The sequence below is a fragment of the Berghia stephanieae genome, chromosome 1 (assembly GCF_034508935.2).
Source record: "Berghia stephanieae isolate SIO BIC M18660-M18661 chromosome 1, UCSD_Bste_1.3, whole genome shotgun sequence".
Taxonomy (NCBI): Eukaryota; Metazoa; Mollusca; class Gastropoda; order Nudibranchia; family Aeolidiidae; genus Berghia; species Berghia stephanieae.
Genome location: NC_088360.1, coordinates 66,716,989 through 66,739,783, shown reverse-complemented (window position 1 = coordinate 66,739,783; position 22,795 = coordinate 66,716,989). Strand labels below are relative to the sequence as shown.

Below are 22,795 nucleotides of genomic sequence, written 5' to 3'. Positions count from 1 at the left end.
GAGCAATGTAAACCACTAAAGATTTTCAATTTTGTGGACATTCAAGATTTATTTTTTCACTATGACCATTACTGTTTATTACTTTCATCATTATTAACCACGCCTAACAAAAAGTTTAGCTCCAAAAATCTATGCCATTACAAATCACAAATTATGATGTTATTGTTATGTAATACGAAAGTATCCTTCATTTCAATCATTCTTAGTTATCTCGTAGACCAATGGTCAACAAGTACAAAATGGTTGGATGGGTGGGTCATGTTTATCAGATAAACTGGTGGTATACATATAAAATCAATATCAGAAAATCAAATTAGTATATCGCTAACCACACTGGTGCCAGATCAACTATCGCCATTGCACCCTCGACAGTTTTATAACTGTCTTTGTAGAAGACATGGATAACAAGGTATCGAAATACATTTATTTATTAGATATCCAAAAATTACAACAAAAAATGCATGTAGGCTATTAATATTTATATGAATATTTTTGTCCACAAATTCACGATGTTCAGTGCTTCAAAATGCTTTAATTATTTCTCCAGCAGGCCACACGGAACTAAATTCAAATCTACACCACACATGTCTGCTGTTAAGTCTCTCTTTCTAAAAATATCATTCTCAATAGTATTCACTGCCTCAAATGACTTCTTTACACAAGGACAAAACGTCCAATATCACTTGACTTTTGTACAAGTTCAAGACGAAACACCCACTTTGAAGTTTATTCTCCATTTAATTTGTTCACCAAACCGTAATCATTTAGTTTTTCTCTCATACTTTTATTTATTGTCAATTAATTGTTCAAAATATTACTTTGTCTTAGGGAAAGGCCACTGACTTCCCATGTTTTCTACTTGCTTATGACACATCTAACCATAATGTTTTAAACAACCGTCCATAATATCTTTCTGATAGCCAAGTGTGGAAGTTGCTTATTATTATTGTTATTATTATTATTATTATTATTATTATTATTATTATTATTATTATTATTATTATTATTATTATTATTATTATTATTATTATTATTATCATTTTTATTATTATTATCATTATCATCATTATTATTATTATTATTATTATTATTATTATTATTATTAATATTATTATTATTATATTATATTATTATTATTATTATTATTATTATTATTATTATTATTATTATTATTATTATTATTATTATTATTATTATTATTTACAATTTTATTTATTTATTTATCTATTAATCTTTGATTTGAATATTTTTTTCATTCCTAGATAATTATTTATAGACATAATTTGATAACATTATATAAATCCATAGAATTAAATAAATTCCTTGTATATGAATCTGAAGTTGTGTGTCATTGACGTATTGTCGTACTCACATATATACTAAGTTATTAAAATAATGAATAATAATAACAACAACAACAACATCGACAACAACAACAACACATTAATATAAGACAACAATCGATAAAAGCCACGCACCATCGAGCATTTCGTTAAACCGTTCAATAACCATAATAAATAATATTAAATGGTATTTATATAGAGCTTCACCCCGTTGTCACATTATGCTCTAAGCGCCTTGCTGTGATATAAAACAAACATATTACAGTAAGAAAAGTGTTGATGGAAAAGTGATACGAATTCAATTTAACAACAACAAAACATGATAATATTATTATCTATAGCAACTTACGACTTAAAAAAGATAACACTTTAAGCGAGATTTGAAAGTTGTCATAAACTAAAATCATATTGTGCTTGAAATATGTTCCTTGTTTTATATAATATTATTGTTCTTTTCTTTTCTATTTTAAAATAAAGTTCTTATACCTAGATTTGCTATTTTTATTCAATAAGTTTATGGTTCACAGCTTCACACAACCTACTATTTACATAAATAAGTAAATCAGTGAAATATTAGTTGCGGTCTTCAGCCTGTCTGCCAGATAGCTAATGAATAGTCGTATCCGACCGTGGCCTTCGTTATACTAGAGTTCACGAAGGCCACGATCCGACAGATCTATGGGAAAGTACTTTGATTCAAACTTCCTACCAAAGAGTAGCCAGCAATTATTGTCGTTTTCTGCTTAACGTTACAAAACCTGGACGAATCCCTTGAACCATGCCGGCTCTATATGTCAACATTTTTTTTTTGCGTTAGACTACATTTTGTTCGTTTGTTGTTGCTGTTTTGTTGTTGTTGTTTATATTTAGTAAGTTCTTTTTTTAGGGGGGGGGGGGGGGTAGTTCTGGATTGGTTTGGCGTTTGTTCGGTTTGGTGGTGGTGGTGGTGGTGGGGGGGGGGGGGGTTCTTTCTTTTTTCTATTTTATTATTATTCTTTTTTTTTTTTTTAGTAATTAAAAAAAAGACGTTTATTTACAAGTATTTAAATAGTGGTTTTCCATCAAACAGAATCCATCTGTCGCCATCCTTTTCACCGTTCTCTTCGTCTCGGCATCAACTTTGACACTCCCTGATGCGTCCGGTCAAGTCCAAGGAAAACTGTTGCCCTCAGTTCAAGAGATGCTGAGAGTGGTGCCTGTGTATAAAGGAGATCAGCAGACTCAACAAGAGATAACACCAGTGGGCTGGGTTGGCAGTACAAAAGTACAAGCCGATTTATGTCCTCTTTGCATCCAGTTTACCGAGCAAGCCATCAACCAGCTTCTTAACATCATATTACATTAACATCAAACTACATAGAACCCTCAGAGAGGCTTCAAAAATAATTAACACAGACCTTAGAAGCCTTGACACAACTTATATTAATGCAGTTGAGAAGAAATCTTTTAACATTATCAACGAAAAGAGGCATCCGCTGAACGAAAAATTCCAACTTCTGCGCTCCGGAAGACGGTATCTAGAAGCAAAATGTCGGACAAATCGACATAAGACAACCTTCATTCCAACCGCCATAAAATTAATTAACAAATCTTCTGTGGAAAAATGAGACAACCAATGAAAATAACGAGAAGCAGTGTCGTGAATCATCATCATCGACATTGCCGCCGTCGTTATCATCATCATCATCATCATCATCATCATCATCATCATCATCATTATCGTAGTCATCATCATCATCATCATCATCATCATCATCATCATCATCATCATCATCATCATCATCATCATCATCACAATCATTGCCATCTTCTTCTTAATATAAGACACTATATTTATAATATGGTTATCTGCTGTCCCAGCAAATATATCGTATCGTTCTATCTGTCTGTGTGTGTGTCTGTGTGTATGTATATATGTATGTATGTATGTATGTATGTATGTATGTATGTATGTAGTATGTATGTATGTATGTATGTATGTATGTATGTATGTATGAGTATGTATGTATGTATGAATGTAGGCATGCATATACGATGATATGCTGGTTTGTATGTATGTCTGCATGTAATGTATGTATGTATGTATGTATGTATGTATGTATGTATGTATGTATGTATGTATGTATGTATGTATGTATGTTATGTGTTGTATGTACGCTCATTTCTTTTGTATACACGTGTAGAAACAATGTGCAAGCGTGTATGTTCGTGTATGGCTGTGTCTGTATTTGTAAATGTGTTGATGTTCATACCATGAACCAAACTGAGCATTGTTTACCTCACATGAATTGCCTTTAATTTGGACAATAAAGATTATTATTATTATTATTATTATTATATTATTATTATTATTATTATTATTATTATTATTATTATTATTATTATTATTATTATTATTATTATTATTATTAAGTAAGGATTTATTGAGCATGCTGAATCGATACCAAAGAAGTGTAATCATTCTGAGCTATAAGTCCATGGAAGACGGAGTTTATCTACGTTTATCCGATGGCAAGCAGACAATTGTAATTGCTTGGTATCCTTTTGATAGGACGCTAATCGATTCCAAAGCATGTCCGCCAAATCTAACATTTCCGACTACCCAAAGAAAACTGTATACAAACAGGCTATCATGAGTGCCCACCACTGAGTCTGCTTAGCCACAGACTCGAACCCTCTGACCTACTTTAGAGCATGAAAACACTTTAAAACATCTTTATGTTACTACTTTTTGGTCTCGGGCAAAGTTTCTGTTGTAACGAATACTTTAGACTATCGTAGTACGTATCTAGTTTCCGGGCTTATAGTTGACGACAGGCGAGATTTGGGGTACAGTGGTTTGGGAGATAGGGAGTATAGAGAGGTTTTGACGCACGTTTACTCTGCTGAAAAACTGTAAAAAATTGGGGATGATACAGTGCCAGACAAAGGAGAAAGAAAAATAAATCACCTATTTTTTTTTCAAGATGATAAATAAGCAGGTCGGAGGTCCTATAGGATGATGATAAAGATGATTATTTTTTAATATTAGAATTAATATTTCAATATTCTAATATTAAAGTTTTTCGCCAGTAAATGGAAGGTAATAGGAAAAAAGAGGCAGGGATGTTATTTCAAACACTGAAAAGAAGTAGATCCCAAGAATAGAATAGACCTATATTATTTTATGATGTTGATTTTAAGGGTTTTACGGCGATTGCGACACAAACCGACAGTATCTAATTCTAATATATAAAAAAAAAAATAATCATAAAAATCCAAGACGGCGCATCATCCTATTGGACCTCCGACCTGCTTATTTATCATCGTGAATTTTTTAAAAGGTTTTTAATGGTTTTAATGAAAATCTTATAGTTTACTTTTGCTTCTTTCTATCCCAGACGCTGGAGTGGTGGAGACCTGTGCTACACTATGTAACGCACTGGCTCAGAAAACAGGCAGTCAGCTGATTGGGGCGGCCTGCAACATCCTTTGTGACATCGAGGGTGTGCAGGAGTTCGTCAAACTTGTTGAAAAGTAAGTCATGTTTTTTCCCCCTTCTTTTTCTTTGTTTTGTTTTTGTTTTTTGTTGATTGTTGGTTTTGTGCGTTCGTGTGTGTGTGTGTGTGTGTGTGTGTATGTGTGTGATGTGTATTTTTGTGTGCGTTTGTGTATATGTGCTTGTTTGTTTTAGGAGAGAGAGAGAGAGAGAGAGAGAGAGAGAGAGAGAGAGAGAGAGAGAGAGAGAGAGAGGGGGGGGGGGGGGGCACCAAACGGATGATAATGATCGCATCATAATTTTGTCTCAACACATACACAAACACACACATTCACACACACACACACACACGCGCACGCGCACCAACATACACACATCTCACGGATTATAAAAGTACAAAAATAACAAGAGGAAACAAGTTTGAAATCTTTATCGACAGGTACAAAAGTAGCATAAAAGTGGAAATTACTTTTTATTAAACAGAACTGTGCAGAACTGCGAAACTATGGAACAATATAGTATGAAATATGAAACGAAAAATGCTGCTTCTGTGGGCGAATTGAAGATAATGCTTGATAAAGAAAGAATTAATTCCCAATATAATTATAATAAATAATGGCCTAAATAAGTCTTTATACGATATGATATGGTATTATATTGGCAGGGGTTGATTGTACAGAAGTAGCAGTAGACATAGATGCCATATCAGATGGCAATTTGGTCTTATGAAGGAAGGGAATTTTATACTGTCTACTCCATTGGAATGCAAACGCCTTCATCCACCCATCTTTTTAAGGGTCTCAAAATCCATTCATTGTTTCTTGTTCTTATTCAAAGACTTTTAATTTCATCACATACTTGAAATTTTGAGTTTCAAAGCACCCCAGTTTTACAATAATCATTAGCACAACGACCACCTAGATCATCATAATCATCAATGATCATTATAGAATAAATGTCATTAACTACCATCATCAAGACCACCATATATTCATAATATCCTTGCAATTACCATATTCACCAGCACATTAATATTATCATATCCCCTACCCATCACTTCCTTCGCCAGGAAACTGAGGATTAAAATTACTACCACCCTGATTGCCGTCACCATAACAATAAAAGGAACAAAATTGAAGTCAATCAGCTCTTTGTTTTTGTTCTTAGCCAGCCATTTTTTTATGAGTAGTTTGCACTAAATTGTATTAGTAGTAGCGTATGGCTACACCTCCAAATTATGTTTGTCGATCCATGATGTCAAGTCATCTCCGGCTTCAAAGATTGTTTCGTACTCCCCTTCTAATTTTGTTACTGGGCATTGCAGGACCAGATGATCGATGGTTTGACGTGCCCCTTTGCAGTATTGGCAGATTGGTGAGTCAATGAGTCTCCATCGATAGAGGCTTTCTTTGCTGCGACCATGGTTGGTTCTAAGTCGGTTCGCGGTGACCCAGTGTTTTCTTTTTGCTGTTTTAAAGTCAGGAAAATCAGAGCTGATTTGGACTCTATCTACTTCTGTGAAGAGCTGAAGACACGTCCAGTGTTCAAACAACTAAATTGTATTAATCAGACTGTAAACGTTTAAGGTTACACATAGTTTTGTGCGATGGTACGTTAATTCCAGCTGGCGGATTTTTTAAACTAAGCGCATGGTCTCAATAGTCCAAATAACCCAAGGCCACTATTACGTACTAAATGCGTACTATTTATTATCAGAGCTGATTTGGACCCTATCTACCTCTGAGAAGAGCTGAAGACGTGTCTAGTGTTCGATGGTGGCGATGCTTTTATCACCAAGATGACAGTTACATCCCAATTAGGTCCTCAAGGTACAATTTACAATCTATAATAGCAACGATTTTATCATATCATTGATAATAGTAATAATATCAAACTTCGTACCTTTCTACGAGGTAGATACGTACGATAAGTATTCGTATTGTTATGTTCTTATTACATGAAAATTATCCACTGAATGGACTATTCTTTATTGAGGCCTTTAAATTAAGCCTAATGCTGCTTGGGCGGTGTCGTGGAAAAAATAAATAAATAAAAAGCGTCAATGCCGCCGTTGATTTATACCGAGACGCGCATGTATATAATCAATATACTCGTTGATATAATCACAATGGAAGCGACGAGACATGTCGTCAAGAATTTAAAAGGGGAAGGATTTAAGAAATAAATAACTCAATAGCACATCGAAGTTATCTACTTAATTGATTTAAAACGGAAGCTGATTATTCAAAAGTATCACTCTTATCTGTCTTATAATCGTAAATTTAACAAGAGCGTTGGTTCATGGTTATCGGCCATTGCATTATTATTATTATTATTATTATTATTATTATTATTATTATTATTATTATTATTATTATTATTATTATTATTATTATTACTATTATTATTATTAAGTTCATGCCTCTTCACCTGTGATTATTATGTCTTGAAACGAGTTGTCATTATCGTTGACGTTCAAAAGGTTTTTGCAAATGTTAATCCATTTCTGCTTTAGCTCAGCTGAAAGAAACCAAGGCACAAACTTTGCGGAAACCTTCCTATTTCTCAGTATCTGTGAAAATGCAGTGACACATTCTAACGGTAATCCAAATAACGTTGGCAACAACATTTTAGCGCTGATGTTTGTGCTATTGAACGGTTTGTGTTGTTGCTATTGATACCATAGCGTGATTCATACCGGGTAGACATAGAGCCTGCTTTGAACTTTTAAAACAATTAAAAATATCATGACCTTCCCATGGCATCGTATCCAAAGGTCGAACGAAGCTTTTCTATGTTTGTTTGTTTTGTTTTGTTTAAAAAAAAATCTGGTTTGTAACAACCGTACTTGATGCACACACGCTGTTCTTCTTGATTGTCCATCCTTTATCAAGACAGATGGTCAGTAAAGGAGACTCGGAAGAATATTTTCTTCCGTGTAGGCCAGGCCTAGAGGATTTAGTCCACCGAAATCGAGTCAGCGGGTAATAGAATTATCCTTGATTTAAGAAAGGTTGGAAATCTGTAAAAATATTTGCCGGGTATTCTGTGCTCGATCATAACAAATTAACACTGGTTTTACCGAACAGTATTGACCCCTAACTAGTGTGTTCATATATAGATAAGCGCACGTCGCCCCTAAAATTATTAAAAATAAATTATTATTACTTGATAGTATCAAAAGAGATTTAAAATTATGTTATCCTTTTTTTGTTTGTTGCGGATGTGCTAGAATTGTGTAGAATCAATTATACCAATGATAGCCAAAGCCCGAATTAAGGACTGAGTATTACGACCTAGCAGATTTTATCAGTAATGATTTGAGTCAACTGGTAATATAATTACGCTTAATAAATTGAAGATAGGTTGGTAGTTGGTAGTGGGGGAGCGTTTTTTTTAAATAAGTTAAGACTACGAGATGACGATGATCGGTTACCAAACTGCCTATTATTGTTATAACGATGTCGCTAAACAGGGGTTTTACTTAAACGTATGTTTTTCTATATTTTTTTATTACTAATAACATATAGAACAAAAATCGAGACCACAGGTCGATGGCGCTATCCATGGGTTGTCGTTATTCAGGAATACACTGTATCTATATTCCTTAATCGAATGCTTTGTTTGTTTGTTTGTTTGTTTTGTTTTTAAGGGTTTTACGGCGCTTGAAACACATTAAGGTCATATCAGCGCCAGTAAAAAGGAAGAAAATGGGATAGTAAAAAGTTCTAGAATTACAATTAAAGCACAACAGAAAAGGTAAGACAAAGGGGAATTGGTTCAAATAGGGAACAGATGTAGATTCCAAGAGCACACCGTCAAATACTTAGTTTGAGATCACCTAAAAGTCTCATCCAGACACAAGCACAGGTCCCAACTAAGAGGAATACACTCAAATGTTTACTAATCATAGAATAAACTAAACATAAAACAATGCATAACAGAGAGATGATTTACAAGGAAAAAAATATCATCTCCCAAAACTATAACTAGACATTCGACTGTTTCCCTCCCAGCCAAGGAACTCCGGCAAGGGTCAGGACAAAACCAAGTAATCTCATTCCACGACAATGACAGGAAACAATTGGAAAACGGGTATGGGGGGATAGAAGACACAACATGTACCTCCCTGCCCACTATGGGAGAATCGAATGCTCTGGTGACGGAATCTCACGATGCGGCGGAAGAGCATTATTCATTTTATTTCATTTATTATCATTATCATTATTATTATTATCATCATCATCATTATTATTGTTATAATTATTATTATTATTTTCTATCCAAGAGTCTAGAACCTAAGATTTGTAAAGCTAGAGGTTAGGTATGTCAATATAGAGATGAAGAATAACTTTTGTGGGCAAAATGGAAAATGAGTGTTGTTAATTTTTAAACTGCATATCCGCCGCTACATTTAAATTTAAACTCCTCTTTTGTCCTTTGTATACCCATTCATTTCTAGGCGAAAGAAACATTGAATTCGATTATACATCCAAGAATGGAACAGGCACAGGAGAAATAATTGTCAGCGTCCGTACGTTGGATGGAATCCCCGTTGGTGAGGAAAACAATACACGTCTTTTTGTTTTGTTTCGCTAAAAAGCTTTTAAATGAGTTTTTCGCCAGTAAATGGAAGGTAATAGGAAAAAAGAGGCAAGAATGTTATTTCAAACACTGAAAGGAAGTAGATCCCAAGAATAAAATAGACCTATATTATTTTATGATGTTGATTTTAAGGGTGTTACGGCGATTGAGACACATTAAGGTTATATCAGCGCCAGTAAAAAGGAAGAAAATGGGATAGTTAAAGTTCTAGAATTACAATTAAAGCACCCAAGAGAAAGGAAGACAAAGGGGAACTGGGAACAAATAGGGATCAGATGCAGATTCCAAGAGCATAGCATCAATGTACTTAGTTTGAGATCACCTATAAGTCTTATCCAGACACAAGCAGAGGTCCCCACTAAGAGGAACAAACTCAAATGTTTACAAATCATATATAATATGTAAACAATACATAATAAATAAATGCATAACAGAGAAATGATCTATAAGACAAAAAAAAATCACTTCCCAAAACTCTAACTGTACATTCGACTGTTTCCCTCCCAGCTAAGATATCCGGCCAGGGCCAGGACAAAACCAAGTATTCTCATACCAAGAGAGCATGTTGGAAAACAGATATAGGAGATAGAAGACACAGTTATAGTAATCCACTTTAAAGTTTAGCCCAGACACAATCACGTGATCACCAATGTGATTTCCATTTTTTTTTTTGTGTTGGTGGACGTGGTATGGGGTAATTAAGTTTGTCTTGTCTCATCCTTGCCAAAAGAAATGCAACCATTCAAATGTAACCCTTATCGCCTAAAAACGGTATAATGTCGGGCAAACTTAGATGCTGAAATTTAAATGTACGTGTATACACACACACACACACACACACACACACACACACACAATATATATATATATATATATATATATATATATATATATATATATATATATATATATATATATATTTACGAGTGTTGGTGGGTACTTGTAGGTACGAAAGTGCTCGATAATCTTGGTTAGAGCTAATATATAATGTAAATTTTCACTCACATTTTTTGCCGAGACGACTCGTTTCTGTGTTTTTCCTTTAATTCACACAGAATGGATTATGCCGACTGAAGAAGTGTGAATTAAAGGAAAAACACAGAAACGAGTCGTCTCGGCAAAAAATGTGAGTGAAAATTTACATTATATATATATATATATATATATATATATATATATATATAATATATATATATATATATATATATATATATATATATATATAATAGTGAATAATATTAGACTTGGGTTTATTTGCTTTTTTGAAAACCAAACTTCATTATTCTGACCATTTTTATTTAAATTTTTAGCGGCTATGTGGTCCAATAGTATGACTCTCGTCTTCGGATTAGAAGTTCCATGGTTCGAGATCGCTCTGTGTGTAAAATGAGTACCTGGCTGTTAACAGCGTTCTCTCTGTCGTAAAAGATTGCAATATCGCTTAAAGACTAACAAGCGCCATGTCTCTTTCTACACGTTAAGTTTTGCTGTTGGCTGAGGACATCTTGTAAAGTGCTTTGAGCACGTTTAGTGGATACTATGCTAAGTTGTTGGTATCAGATTCACCTGGAAATAAAACCAGTATGTGGCGGTAGGTCACACTTGTTTAGGACTATAACCACATAGAGAGGATTTGCAGATAAAACAAAAAGCATTCCTCTCTCGTTTAGCTTGAACTCTCTGGAAAGAGTAATGACCGATGTGTAAGCCACTGTACTTATTTGCAGGTCTGACAACCCAAATAGTTATGGGCTCATCATTGTAATGAAAATACTCTCAAACCAAAGCAAAACATTGTCCATTGCAAGAATGGTGAAACAAGCCCATAATACATAGGTTCGGTTATCGGGCCTGCAGTTAGTACAAGTCGGTCCTTGCCTATATCTACGATCGTGTGGTCCTGTCAAAAATAGAAATAGTCTAATTCTAAAACAATGACACAGATGACATGGAATAGACAGTATAAGATTCTTAAACTCCTACTTTTCGAGTTTCGAACGAGTTCTCAATACCGCTGCGCGACTGCCGCGACCCTAGGAACACACGGTTGGTCCAAGTTCGAAATTTCAAACGAAAGATTTTAAGAATTTGTTGTTACACCACTTAAACGACCCCAAACTTTTATTTATAATCAGGATGATTCCTTTTTTACAGCAAACGGTTTCAAAGACATCAAAATATTTTACCTTAAGAATTGCTGAGGTAACGGATCAAACATATTATAATTATATTATCTTTCGTAAAACCGGATGTCCGCGTGAAAAAAATATATTCTTGAACATAATATGGTTGTTTTGTTTATTTAAAAAAACACAATTAAACAGGGAAAAAGAGGGACGCATTATAATATTTTTGCTTTTATGTTTAATCATAATCGGATTTTCCCCAAAACGAAATGGGTATAATAATATTTTAAGAAATACAAATGTCAGCAAAGATGTAGACCGATAGAATCGACTCAGAAACCATATCTTTCCCCATTTTGAGATCGCCACTCACCAGAATTGCCGTGGTGTTTGTAGCCTATGTTGCTCGTTTTACGAAGTTGAAAATTGTTAACACATTTAAGTTTGACACCACGATAGGAAATACGTTTGACACCACGGTGAGAAACAATGTCAAAGCAGAGAAAACAAATACAAGAGAAATCATCCCCCAAAAAATCAACCTGTCTCAACTGAGGTTCAAACCTCAGACCTCCTGCCTTCATACAACAAAGATTACCCGAAAACACGTACCCATGGGACGAATATAAAAATTAAGTCTTCCCAACTTTTTTGGTAACCTTCTTGTATTTTTTTCTGCATTGTCTGGTACTGTTTCAGTCACATCTTTTCAGATTAAAAAAAATCTCAATATTGCTTAATGCAAACTGACCAACCAGATGGTTGCACCATATTGCGAAAAAAAATAAATAAATAAAGATTAAAACACGATACCAACACGAGAAATATTTAAATGTTTAGTATACCAATTGCCTGTTTCTGGCTTCTGGCATTGCTCTATTGGTATTTCTATATGGCTGAAATGATCCTTAGTAAATAAGTAAATCATCCCTCAGAGCAAAAAGGTCCATGGATCCGAAATTTATACTGGTTTATGTAGGGTTATCCTGACACTTGCGATCTTTTCCATATGAATGGGATGCTAGTTTATCGCAAATGTAAAGAGCTTCGGTCAAATCTAATAAGTCCAATCAAACGCTGATGGAAAGGGGAAACCAAGAGGAAAGTGACCCTCTTTAGGGCATACCTTAAAAAAGCCTAACGCTCGACCAAGCTCTCAAACCTAGTTCAGATTATGCTATGGGTCAAAAACCATAAACCAGTGACATATTTAATCTTTTGCACAAAGTTATTCTCGCCAGAGCTCATGGCATGATCTGGTTTCCATCCGACTTATTCTCGTTCCCCATCTGAGTTTCATGTGATAAAAGTTTATTTGTCACGTTGCATATTTCTTTCTGATAGTTGAGGTAACCTTCTGGTGATGGAGGCTCTGTCCACAATTAAGACTTTAACATCCAATTTGTAATCTTTCAATTAATTCCTTTGTTACCTGTTATTTTTAGTTATGAGAGAAATTCCGTTATGTTTTGATCTGAAATAGAGAGTGGCTTCCTACAAGAACCAAAGCAAGCAGGAAACTACACCAAGACTCTGACACTCAAAGCAGAGCCTGACCCAGACTGTGACCCTACACAACAACCATGTGAGATGTGGCCGCCAGGAAACTACTCAGTAGCTATTGGTAAGAAGGCTTCATTTGTTTGTTTTAAGACTTAATTGAAATTGGAACTCGTAATTATTTAGGCCAAATTATCAGGCGAAAAGGAGCATTCTGTCCCACTCTGATAAAACATTTTGTTTCATTTCGGTTAGACAATTTTTACTCCAAATAAGATGTCCCAAACATGTCTAAAATTATCAGAAAGTCTCAAACTTGAGACCTAAAATAGAAGTCTCGAGTTTAAGACAATTTGCCAATTTCAAGGGGCTGGCATAGCAGTCAATCCCACACCATAGTAAAGTGTAAGACAAAACTATTATCGGTTTATTTCAATTTATTTTCTTATTATTATCTTTATTAATAGTAGTATTATTATCATTATTTTTTTTTCAACATGTTTTGATCTAGAGTTCGAAGAGCCCAATTAAGAAAACATGGACAAGCTCTCAGAGAGAACAAAACTAGACATTGAGACCAATCCCGAAGTGTGAAGTCTCATAATTCTCGAAATTCTCCATTAAGATAACTGCAGAGGATTCCCACCGAAAGGGATACCTAAAATGTTATCAATTAAGTTGTTTTTATAGGTTTTACAGCACTAGCGACACTATTAGGATGATGATAGTGGGAAAATTGTAGATCTGAAGCCGTTTGTTTTTAAGGGATTTACGGCGCTTGAAATACATTTAGGTCATATCAACACCAGTAAAAGGAAGAAAATTAGATATTAAGAACATTCTGGTTGTACAATTAAAAGGATTTGAGGAAAAACTGACAAAGGGGAATCGTTCAAATAGGGAACAGGTGTACATTCCAAGAGCAGTGTACTTAGTTTGAGATCACCTAAAAGCCTCACCCAGTGACCAGCACAAAGATCCCACCAAGAGGAATACACTCGAATGTTTACAAATTATATGTTTTTAAAAAAATAACAGCTTATAACAGAGAGATGATTTACAAGGAAAAATATATCATCTCCCAAAATTAAATATACATTCTGTTTCCCTCCCAGCCAAGGACTCCAGCCAGGGTCAGGACAAAACTAAGTAATCTCATTCCAAGACAAAGACAGAAAGCAATTGGAAAAGAGGTACAGGGGGATAGAAGACAGCAAATACCTCCCTCCCCACTATGGATGGTCGGGACCCCACCCCGGAGATCTGAATTTAAAAGGGCCATTCCACGTCAAGTGGACCAAGGGTGGAAACCACACCCCTTTTGATTTTCCTCAAACTTGGCTCAATTGAAGATACTTGAGACATGAAGAAAACCAAATTTTCAGTTCAGAATATGGATATTTGAATTTTTTACAATTTTTTGAAATTTTGTCTCAAAACGTGTCAAAATCAAATTTGCTCGTTGGTCCATATTTGAGAGGCTATAACTTTTTAATTAACCAAGCTAACTCTCTCAAATATGGTAGTCGTATACAACTTTTAGCATAGATTACAATTATTTGAAGGAAAATCAAAATATTTATCATCTTTTGGAGTTTCAGATACATCAGGGTAGCATGAATGAAAAAAAATACCCAGCTCCTTTAGATTTATCATTTTGTGTCTTGGAATGTTCTTCAGTTAAAAATAGCTTCTGAAAAAAGTGAGAAAGTTAAAGGAGAAAGGACTTTTTGCCAAACCCGATTCTAAAAGAGGTAAAAGAATAGCAGATGAGATTAAAGAAAAGGTAATTTAATTTTTATAACAATTCTCAGCAGTGTCCTGGAAATAACGACTGTGTTTCAGTCACAATTGATGGAGAAAAAACTAAGTGCAAAGGCTTTTGATACTTATTAATTTGAATGAACTGCATGTGTATCTAGTGCTTGACACGGGAAGCTGGCTGCGTATCTTTGCTCCTGTTTGTTTGTGTTACATTTTTACGCTGATTATTTCGTTTATTTGGATTAATTCTTATAAAAGAAGAAGAAGAAGAAGAAGAAGAAGAAGAAGAAGAAGAAGAGGTTGTGCGGTCGTGTGAGAGCTTTCGAAGAAGAATATATATTTCGAAGAAAAATAGTTATTTCGCATTATTTAGATTAAAACATTTGAGTTTCCTGTCAATACTGAAAATAAAACTAATAAGCAACAAGTCTGATATAATTATACATGCAGTTGTATTTGTCCTTCAATAATATAAGAATATATTAGAGAGATGGCCCAGAGATGGCCTATGTCATACTATTGTCTTGCCAACCAATTATTTATCAAGACAAATTTTCTATACTTTAGGTTATTTTCATTGTTAGATTTTAAAAGTGGATATCTTTTTCAGGAACAAAGTCAAACATAATAAAAGGCTAGTCTTTTGATTTGATTCAAAATTGGTTGACCTAATACTGGGTTATCTCTCTTCATACTAGTCCTTTTACAAGGAATATGCAACAAACGATATAGACTAAGGGCTACCGGGACCCCCACTCCCCCCCCCTGGGGATTTTACGAGACCAATTTTTCTAGTTAGTATAACATCTAAGCTATCCGTTTATGGCCGGCTGCCAAAAAAATAGTGTCATCTTTACAGAGTTATTGCCCTGAAAGGTCATTCGGTGCAAAAATTTCTAAAAATTCATAAAATGCATTTTTGTATTTTAAAACATGTCTAATTTAATATAACTAAATATTATGTTTGAAACTGATGATTTGAGGGTCATTTTGAAATACATACAAACTATCTTTACTAATGACAAATAGAAAATTAATAAACAAAAACATCATTTTCTCGAAATACATATTATAGCATTTTAGGATGAGAATGTGAACTACTGAGAATAGGTGTCCTTGAAATACATTTATATTATAATTGTGACACACACACTCACCAAATTCACACATAATATATATATATATAATATATATATATATATATATATATATTCTGTTATGGTTTGAGAGGTATGGAACATACTCATTTTTCTTAACAGTTCATCATCCACCCATTGGTCACAGTCTGAAAAATCATCCTCTGATTCAGAAGACCATTCCTCTTCCTCAATGTCATCTTCTTTAGGTTGCTGTTCATCAACAATAATGTTAACTAGTTCTTTTGGTATAATGTCATCATCTCCAAACCAGTCAATCACCAGACTACCAGAAGCTGTCCTTTTCCAAACGTTTTCCTCGGGTTTTGGAATTTCAGGGAAGTTTGATGCTGCTTGCTTCCAAACCATTGCTTGAAAGGTTGCTCTCTTGCTATGCATCTGTAGACCTTTCTTACAGGGAGGGAGCTGGGACAAATCAATGCCTTTACAGTGGGAGAGGGCTCTGTCATCTCCAGGGGTGAATCTTTTTCTCACCGTATCAGCTCTTAGTTTGTTGACGTCATTTGCTCTGCTGTCTCCATACATTAGACACACAAACTTTTCAAGCTTTGATAAAACATCTTGATGTAGCACTTCTTGATTTCCCAATTCAGAAAATAAGTGTGTGAAATCTTGGTGTTTTGTCAATAGAGCAATTGGACGTACTTTTCCTTTTCCAGCAAAGCAGCTGGTAGTCTCACAACCTGTGAAACTGTGAAATCCCAACATAGCGTCACAAATTTCTGGTGATAATTTGCTAGAAAGGTTTGTGATGTTGAGAAGCCTTCTCGTTTTCCCCTGAACCTGTGTCAAAAAGTAAAGGGACTTCAATTTTCTTTGCAAATGCCAAAAGCAACAAAAAGACATCTGTATCTGGTGATCTTACTACAATTTCTTCCTTGAATGTTGAACTGCATATGTACAGTGAACAATAATTTTGGTGTCAGCTTCTTCGTGACTGCAATCCAGCTCAGGCATTGGTCTAGAGTCTGTGGTTATTCCATCCTCACTGCTCAGCTGTACACATGTGTTTTCGATCGCAAAGAAAATGTTTCTGCCTTGGAGTTTTGATGCATATTTGTCTGACTCCCATTCTTGTAAAATTAGTTTCATTAGGTTTATTTTATTCTCCCCACTTGATAGAAATAGCTTCCAGTCGCTTGGCACTTTTGTTAACGGTCCTCCAATAAGAAAAGTGTTATTTGAAGAATCACCCCTTCGAGATCTTTCTGTTGCTTTTATTGAATCCTCGAGGTATCTGTCTGTAATGAAATGAAGGTCTGTAGACTTTGGGAGTGTGCTGAACAGTTTCAGAGCCAGTTCACCAAATGTTTCTGGTAATGAAACCAATGCTTGGAGAACTGCATTGCCATCAACAATGTTGATGCTCTTCAGGAAATTCCTTCTCGAGTCAGCAATTTCATATTTCTACATTCTATTCATAAGTGTAGCTTTGTTTGTCTTCAAGAAAGATCCATCACTTGTTGCTAAAGCCCACGGAACTGGGCTTAGTGGATAGCACATCACTTTACGAAGATCAATTATGACACTGGCTTAACATGAGCAACTGGCCAAACATATCTCTTTGGGCTGCAATTTTCAATGTTTTCGTTTTGTTGGAACTTATTTTACTATGATGAGCATCTTTTTGAGTCAATTTCTTCCTGCAGCTTTCATGGTACTTTGCTTCAGGTGATATCAGACAATAATTTTCTGTCAACCCTATCAAGCGGCTATTTCCTCTGAAATGGGCAGCTTCACATATGGAAGATTTTGAAGACTCTGTTTGACACTTTACAAGCTTATCTTTTCTTCTGTTTACATCTTTCTCTTTTCGCTGACAAATGATACATTCATCTGGAAAACAAGGTCCTGTCAGTGATTCAACACATCTTCTTTTAAGACTATTATCTTCATTACTGTCGGATTCCAGTTTTCTCTTCTTTCAAGCCGTACATATTTCAGGCTAGTGAAACTTTTCAAACAAGGACGATGGAAGTCATGTTCTTGACATGGGTGATCTGGAAGATTGTCACAGATGTGTGCACATCTTACATTGATGTCATCACTCTCAAGTCGAATTATCTTAACTTTTTGAACATTTTCCCATGCCTCCTCTGTACTGTAAAAGTTTTTAAGAAACCGTGATTTACTAAATTGGGATAATGAATAACACAGGTTTTCTTCACTGTCTTTGGTAGCTTATGTCTATCTTTTTTCAAAGAAACAGGCTCTTCGGAAGCCGTTACACAATCAAGTTGATGAGTTAATATATTGATGTGAGCTTATAATGTCAATTTATTTTGTCATATTATTTCATTCTGAAATTTTTAAAAAAGAAAGAAAAAGGTTAGGAACAATCGACACTCTAACAATGGGGAGGATTACTATACTCGGTAGCCATTTTGAAATCAAATTTTATATAAAGAGCTGGCTAGTCTAGTAAGACAACTAATCAATGATGAATTATTTAATTTTGGGTCAGGCATACAGAAAGAGTTCTTATCTTAGGTCATGTCTAAGGGCAGGCACACGGAAAAGGAAACATATGGAAAGGGACACATGAATGTAAACAGTGAAACACAAAGCAGAATTTTCATGTCAACACAACTTTGTTCTCATAGAAAGACAAATCAGATGATAGGGTATACTATAGATATCAGCATCTTTCACATTTTCCCATCTATTAAGCATTCTATCATTTAAAGAAAACCAACAATATGATGCTTTTCATCTTAGTTGGTGTTATCTTAATACATGTAGCAGGCTTTATGGACTTACTTATGGACGTACTTATATGATGTCAGCTTTTATCAGTTATAATATGAAAACAGGCAATAGGCAAGCACAAAGACTAACCCTCATTAGTCATAGGTTTAAAAAAATAATTGAAGCATGTTGTTTTCTTTTGTGTATTGAAGAGGATATACTATTTTGGTCTCTCTGACTAAACCTACATTTGGGCACTGATATTGATATAACCTATTTGAGGTGCCAATAAACAAACAAAGTCTAACCTGAAACCGAAACTATAGAAAAATATGGGAAGGGACACATGAATGAAAACAGTGGAACACAAAGCAGAATTTTCATATTTCATGTCAACACAACTTTGTTCTCACAGAAAGACAAATTGAATGATAGGGTACATTATAGACATCTGCAGTTTAGTATTACTTTTTTCCTTTCATAAGTACCAATGGTGAATCTAATAATTCGCATTATAATATTTTTCTATGACAAGGACTGCAAACCCTTATTTTTTAAATAGTTATTTCAGCAAAGCTGACACTGAAAAGCTGATTTCAGTAATTACCTGGACCCTCCCCTAAAATCATGCTTACCGGACCCCCCCCCCCCCCCCCCAAACCAGAGTCAGACTAGATGTGACCCCCCCCCCCCCCCCCCCCCCATCTCTCCTTGGGCTGATGTAATTAAAAAATGATCCCTAAGTACCAAATTTCTCCTGTCATATTACAATAAACTGCTTTCATTTCGCTATAAACCTTTCTCTAATTCACCAAGGGGAATAACTGCTCTGTCAACAGTACAATCACAAAATATCCAATATCTTCAAAACTAGTGAATAAAAATTTACGAAATTTTTGATTTAGGTCTAGCTATACACAGGCTATAACACTTTCTCTTTGATGTATATAGAAATATGTAATGCTCTAAAGTTATATAACAGTGTCTGTGAAACTTTTTTGAAAATTTGAATATTTTAAAATTCATACTTGAAGTTCATACATACTAAATACTCTGAACCTTGAATTTAGTTATTATTTATCTAATATAGTCTATATACATCAGTGCAATCCAAATTTGTGACATGTGTGATGAAAACTAAGGAAGCTATGGCACTTCAAAGTTTGGCAGTGGCAAGCTCATTTTAACGCACTTGATGACCTTTCAAGGGCAATAACTCTGTGAAGATGACACTTTTTTTTTGGCAGCCGGCCAGAAATGGAAAGCCCACACATTATATTTACTTTAAAAATTGGTCTCATAAAATCCCCAGGGGGAGGGAGTGTTTCGCCCATTGGCCCTGGGTCTAATAATGATAATATTTTGTTATTTTCCACAGAAATCTGCAACGGTGAATGTGGCAGCAAACATCCTCACAGCAAAATATATGACAAAAAAATGGGAATGTTTGTTATCACATAAATAAATTGATAAAACATTTTTCTTTGTGAGTGTCATTAGAAAAATCATCTTTATTACTAGCAACATTACGAGCTATTGGTAAAGCATATACCTAATGTATAAAATGTCAATCATATAAAAACTTGCCAATCTGGAATACAATTGTCAAACTTTTATTGACCCGGTATAAATGTATATCAAAATGGATATCAATAAAATATGTTCTAAACATTCATCACTTGTGTAAGTTCTCTTGGATCATTTTTATGAGAGAATTTTTCTATTATAGGAGTTTGATGGCACATGCAATACTTAAGTCAGACCAACCAGAAAAAAGAAATATGGAATAGTAAGAATATTATCAATGTAGAGTTAATATTAGCTTTCTTGAACTATTCCTACCAATTCTTTACTTCGCTTCCTCCTCCTCCTCCCCCCTTCTTTATATCTATCTCACTCTTCCTCACCCTGTTTCTTTCACACATACAATCTATATAGGCTTCAATATTTACTCTATTTCCCTTCCACTCTCTTTGATGCACAGGCAGTCTCTCTCCTTCCATATGTGTGTGTGTGTGTGAGAGAGAGAGTGTGTACGCATGTGTCTTTTACTCTCATTTTTTCTCTTCCTTTTTCACCCTCTTTCTTGAGATTTCTCTCTGTCCACTCAGCCTCACATAGTTTCAAAATTGTACCTTGGAATTATTAACTGTTTTTATACTTATGGCATTTCAAAATCATATTTCCTCCATTGATTATGACAAAAATGTTACTTTAATCAATTTTATTTAAATGATTCTTCAATGTCAGACACCCTTCAAACAAGTAAAGAATTTCAAAAAATTGCTGCCAGACTTGTACCAAATATAATCATAATACTGTGGTCTCAGTTTATATATAAACACAGTTCTTGGGGAATCAAGCAGAGCGAGCTTATAGCTGGATCATGCTTATAAGCTAATTCAGACTTTTTGGCAGTCTATGCACTGGGTTGCAGGTTTAGAACTGCCATTGGCCCAATGAAAAGGTCATTTTTAGCTTCTTTTTTAATCTTTATATTAATATTTTTAAAATGGTAAACAAGCTCTTTCTTATCTGCCACGATATGCAACAGCATTATGATGTATGTGTTGGGCAAGGGACAAAGAAGCTTGAGATTGTTGTTTGCTTGTCTTTTGATTGGACACACCTATTAATGTTGTCCCTTATTTCTGTGAACTGATTCCGACTCCGTTGAAGATAAACATACAATAAAGACCATCATACATTAATATCTGAGGTTGTTGGCGCAGAGTGCATATATATGTAGTATAAAACAGACTGACCTACTTACAAATAAAGTCTTGACTCGTTTACCCCCTCTCCCAAAACCTTCCTTTTCGATCATCAATGACGTCTGGTGCCTGTTTGGGGGTGTCACCAAAATTCATGCAACTGAGCACAGGTGTCAAAATATGACACAAGATTGTGATTTTTTCATGGATCCACCACTTGGCCTAAGCTTTTATCGGAGGAAAATTTTTGACAGGGCAAAATCAGCAGAAATTTCTGAGAAAATCCCGAAATCCTGGAATTCCGCGGAATATTACTATAACTGATTTGTATTAAAGGAAAATCAAGTTATTTATTTTTTTTTAATTTTTAAGAAATGGTCAGAAAATTTAGCTTGCTTGTAGGCTGAGTCCTTTTCAATGAGCGCGCTTATAAAAGGGTAAATTTATATAGTTAGCTGGATCGCGCTTGTAGCCAGATGGCTTATAAGCAGGGACCACTGTATTGATGATTTCATTAATTTAAAGACATCTTGCACAATAACAGATAACTACAAAAGTAACAATCGTCAAATTTTAAATGGCCGTATCCAACATTATCTTTGCACATTGATTCGACTGTGGCTGAAACAGGTGTCTCAACTTCAAAGTCGATTTTCTCAAAACTTGGTCTTTACCTTCTCCTTACTTCAAACGTTCATATCTCAGCAACAAATGATAAGAATTTTATAAATTTGGTCTCAAATGTTCAGGCATAAAATAAGCTTTCCTTGGGTACAATAAACCCAAAATTGAACATAACCCGACTTAAAACTTGTTACTTTTTTGACCCAATTGATCAAACTCATGACATCTGTTCCCAAGCAGAAAAAACAAATGGTAATATAGAGAGAGAGAGAGAAAAAAACCTATAAAAAAAACTTTAAAAAATTTAATATACACTTTACTTTGATTTATCCCTTTCTACAGGAAAAAATAACTGCAATTGTTCTTTATAGATGACCACATCTTTCTCCAGGAAAAGGCAAAAAATAATTCTTTCAACCTGAAATTTAAAATAAAGTATAAAAGTTAATTAGCCACTTAGCCGTTGTATTAGTATTACAAAAACTAAGTTAGTAAAGGAAGAAACCCATATATAAACTGATAATCGTTTATTTAATACATAATATTAACAATTAAAGAGTCATTTTACATAACTACCTGTATCCTATCACTGTCAACACTAGCCTTAATACTATCAAGAGATGTACAGATTAGGTAAACTCGCCTATAATAATATTTCCCTTTATACATAAAGCAAAAATTAAATTACAAAGCCTTATGTGACTTCCCAAACCAAGGAAAATGACTCCTTACTTATCAAATTCGGAAAATAAATAAAAAAAGTTATGGGTTTTTAAAGTTCAAAGAAACCTCATTT

At 34.5% G+C, this 22,795-nt stretch overlaps 2 protein-coding genes across 2 annotated transcripts in view; one reads left to right on the top strand and one right to left on the bottom strand.

Annotated features, from left to right (window-relative positions):
• The first annotated feature begins 340 nt into the window (after positions 1 to 340).
• LOC144979832 (countin-1-like) lies at positions 341 to 20,179 on the top strand. Its single transcript, XM_078927002.1, is given in 7 exon segments — positions 341 to 409; positions 2,413 to 2,686; positions 4,727 to 4,859; positions 6,538 to 6,650; positions 9,284 to 9,379; positions 13,036 to 13,176; positions 20,040 to 20,179. Coding segments are annotated over 7 exon segments (852 nt in total). The 5' UTR covers positions 341 to 397; the 3' UTR covers positions 20,123 to 20,179.
• Positions 20,139 to 22,795, bottom strand: part of LOC144979828 (ADP-ribose glycohydrolase MACROD1-like) — a 26,549-nt gene continuing 23,892 nt past the window's right edge. Inside the window, exon 8 of the mRNA XM_078926988.1 lies at positions 20,139 to 22,417. Within this exon, the coding sequence (XP_078783114.1) occupies positions 22,316 to 22,417 (102 nt within the window). The 3' untranslated portion in view covers positions 20,139 to 22,315. The remainder of the gene's footprint in view (positions 22,418 to 22,795) is intronic.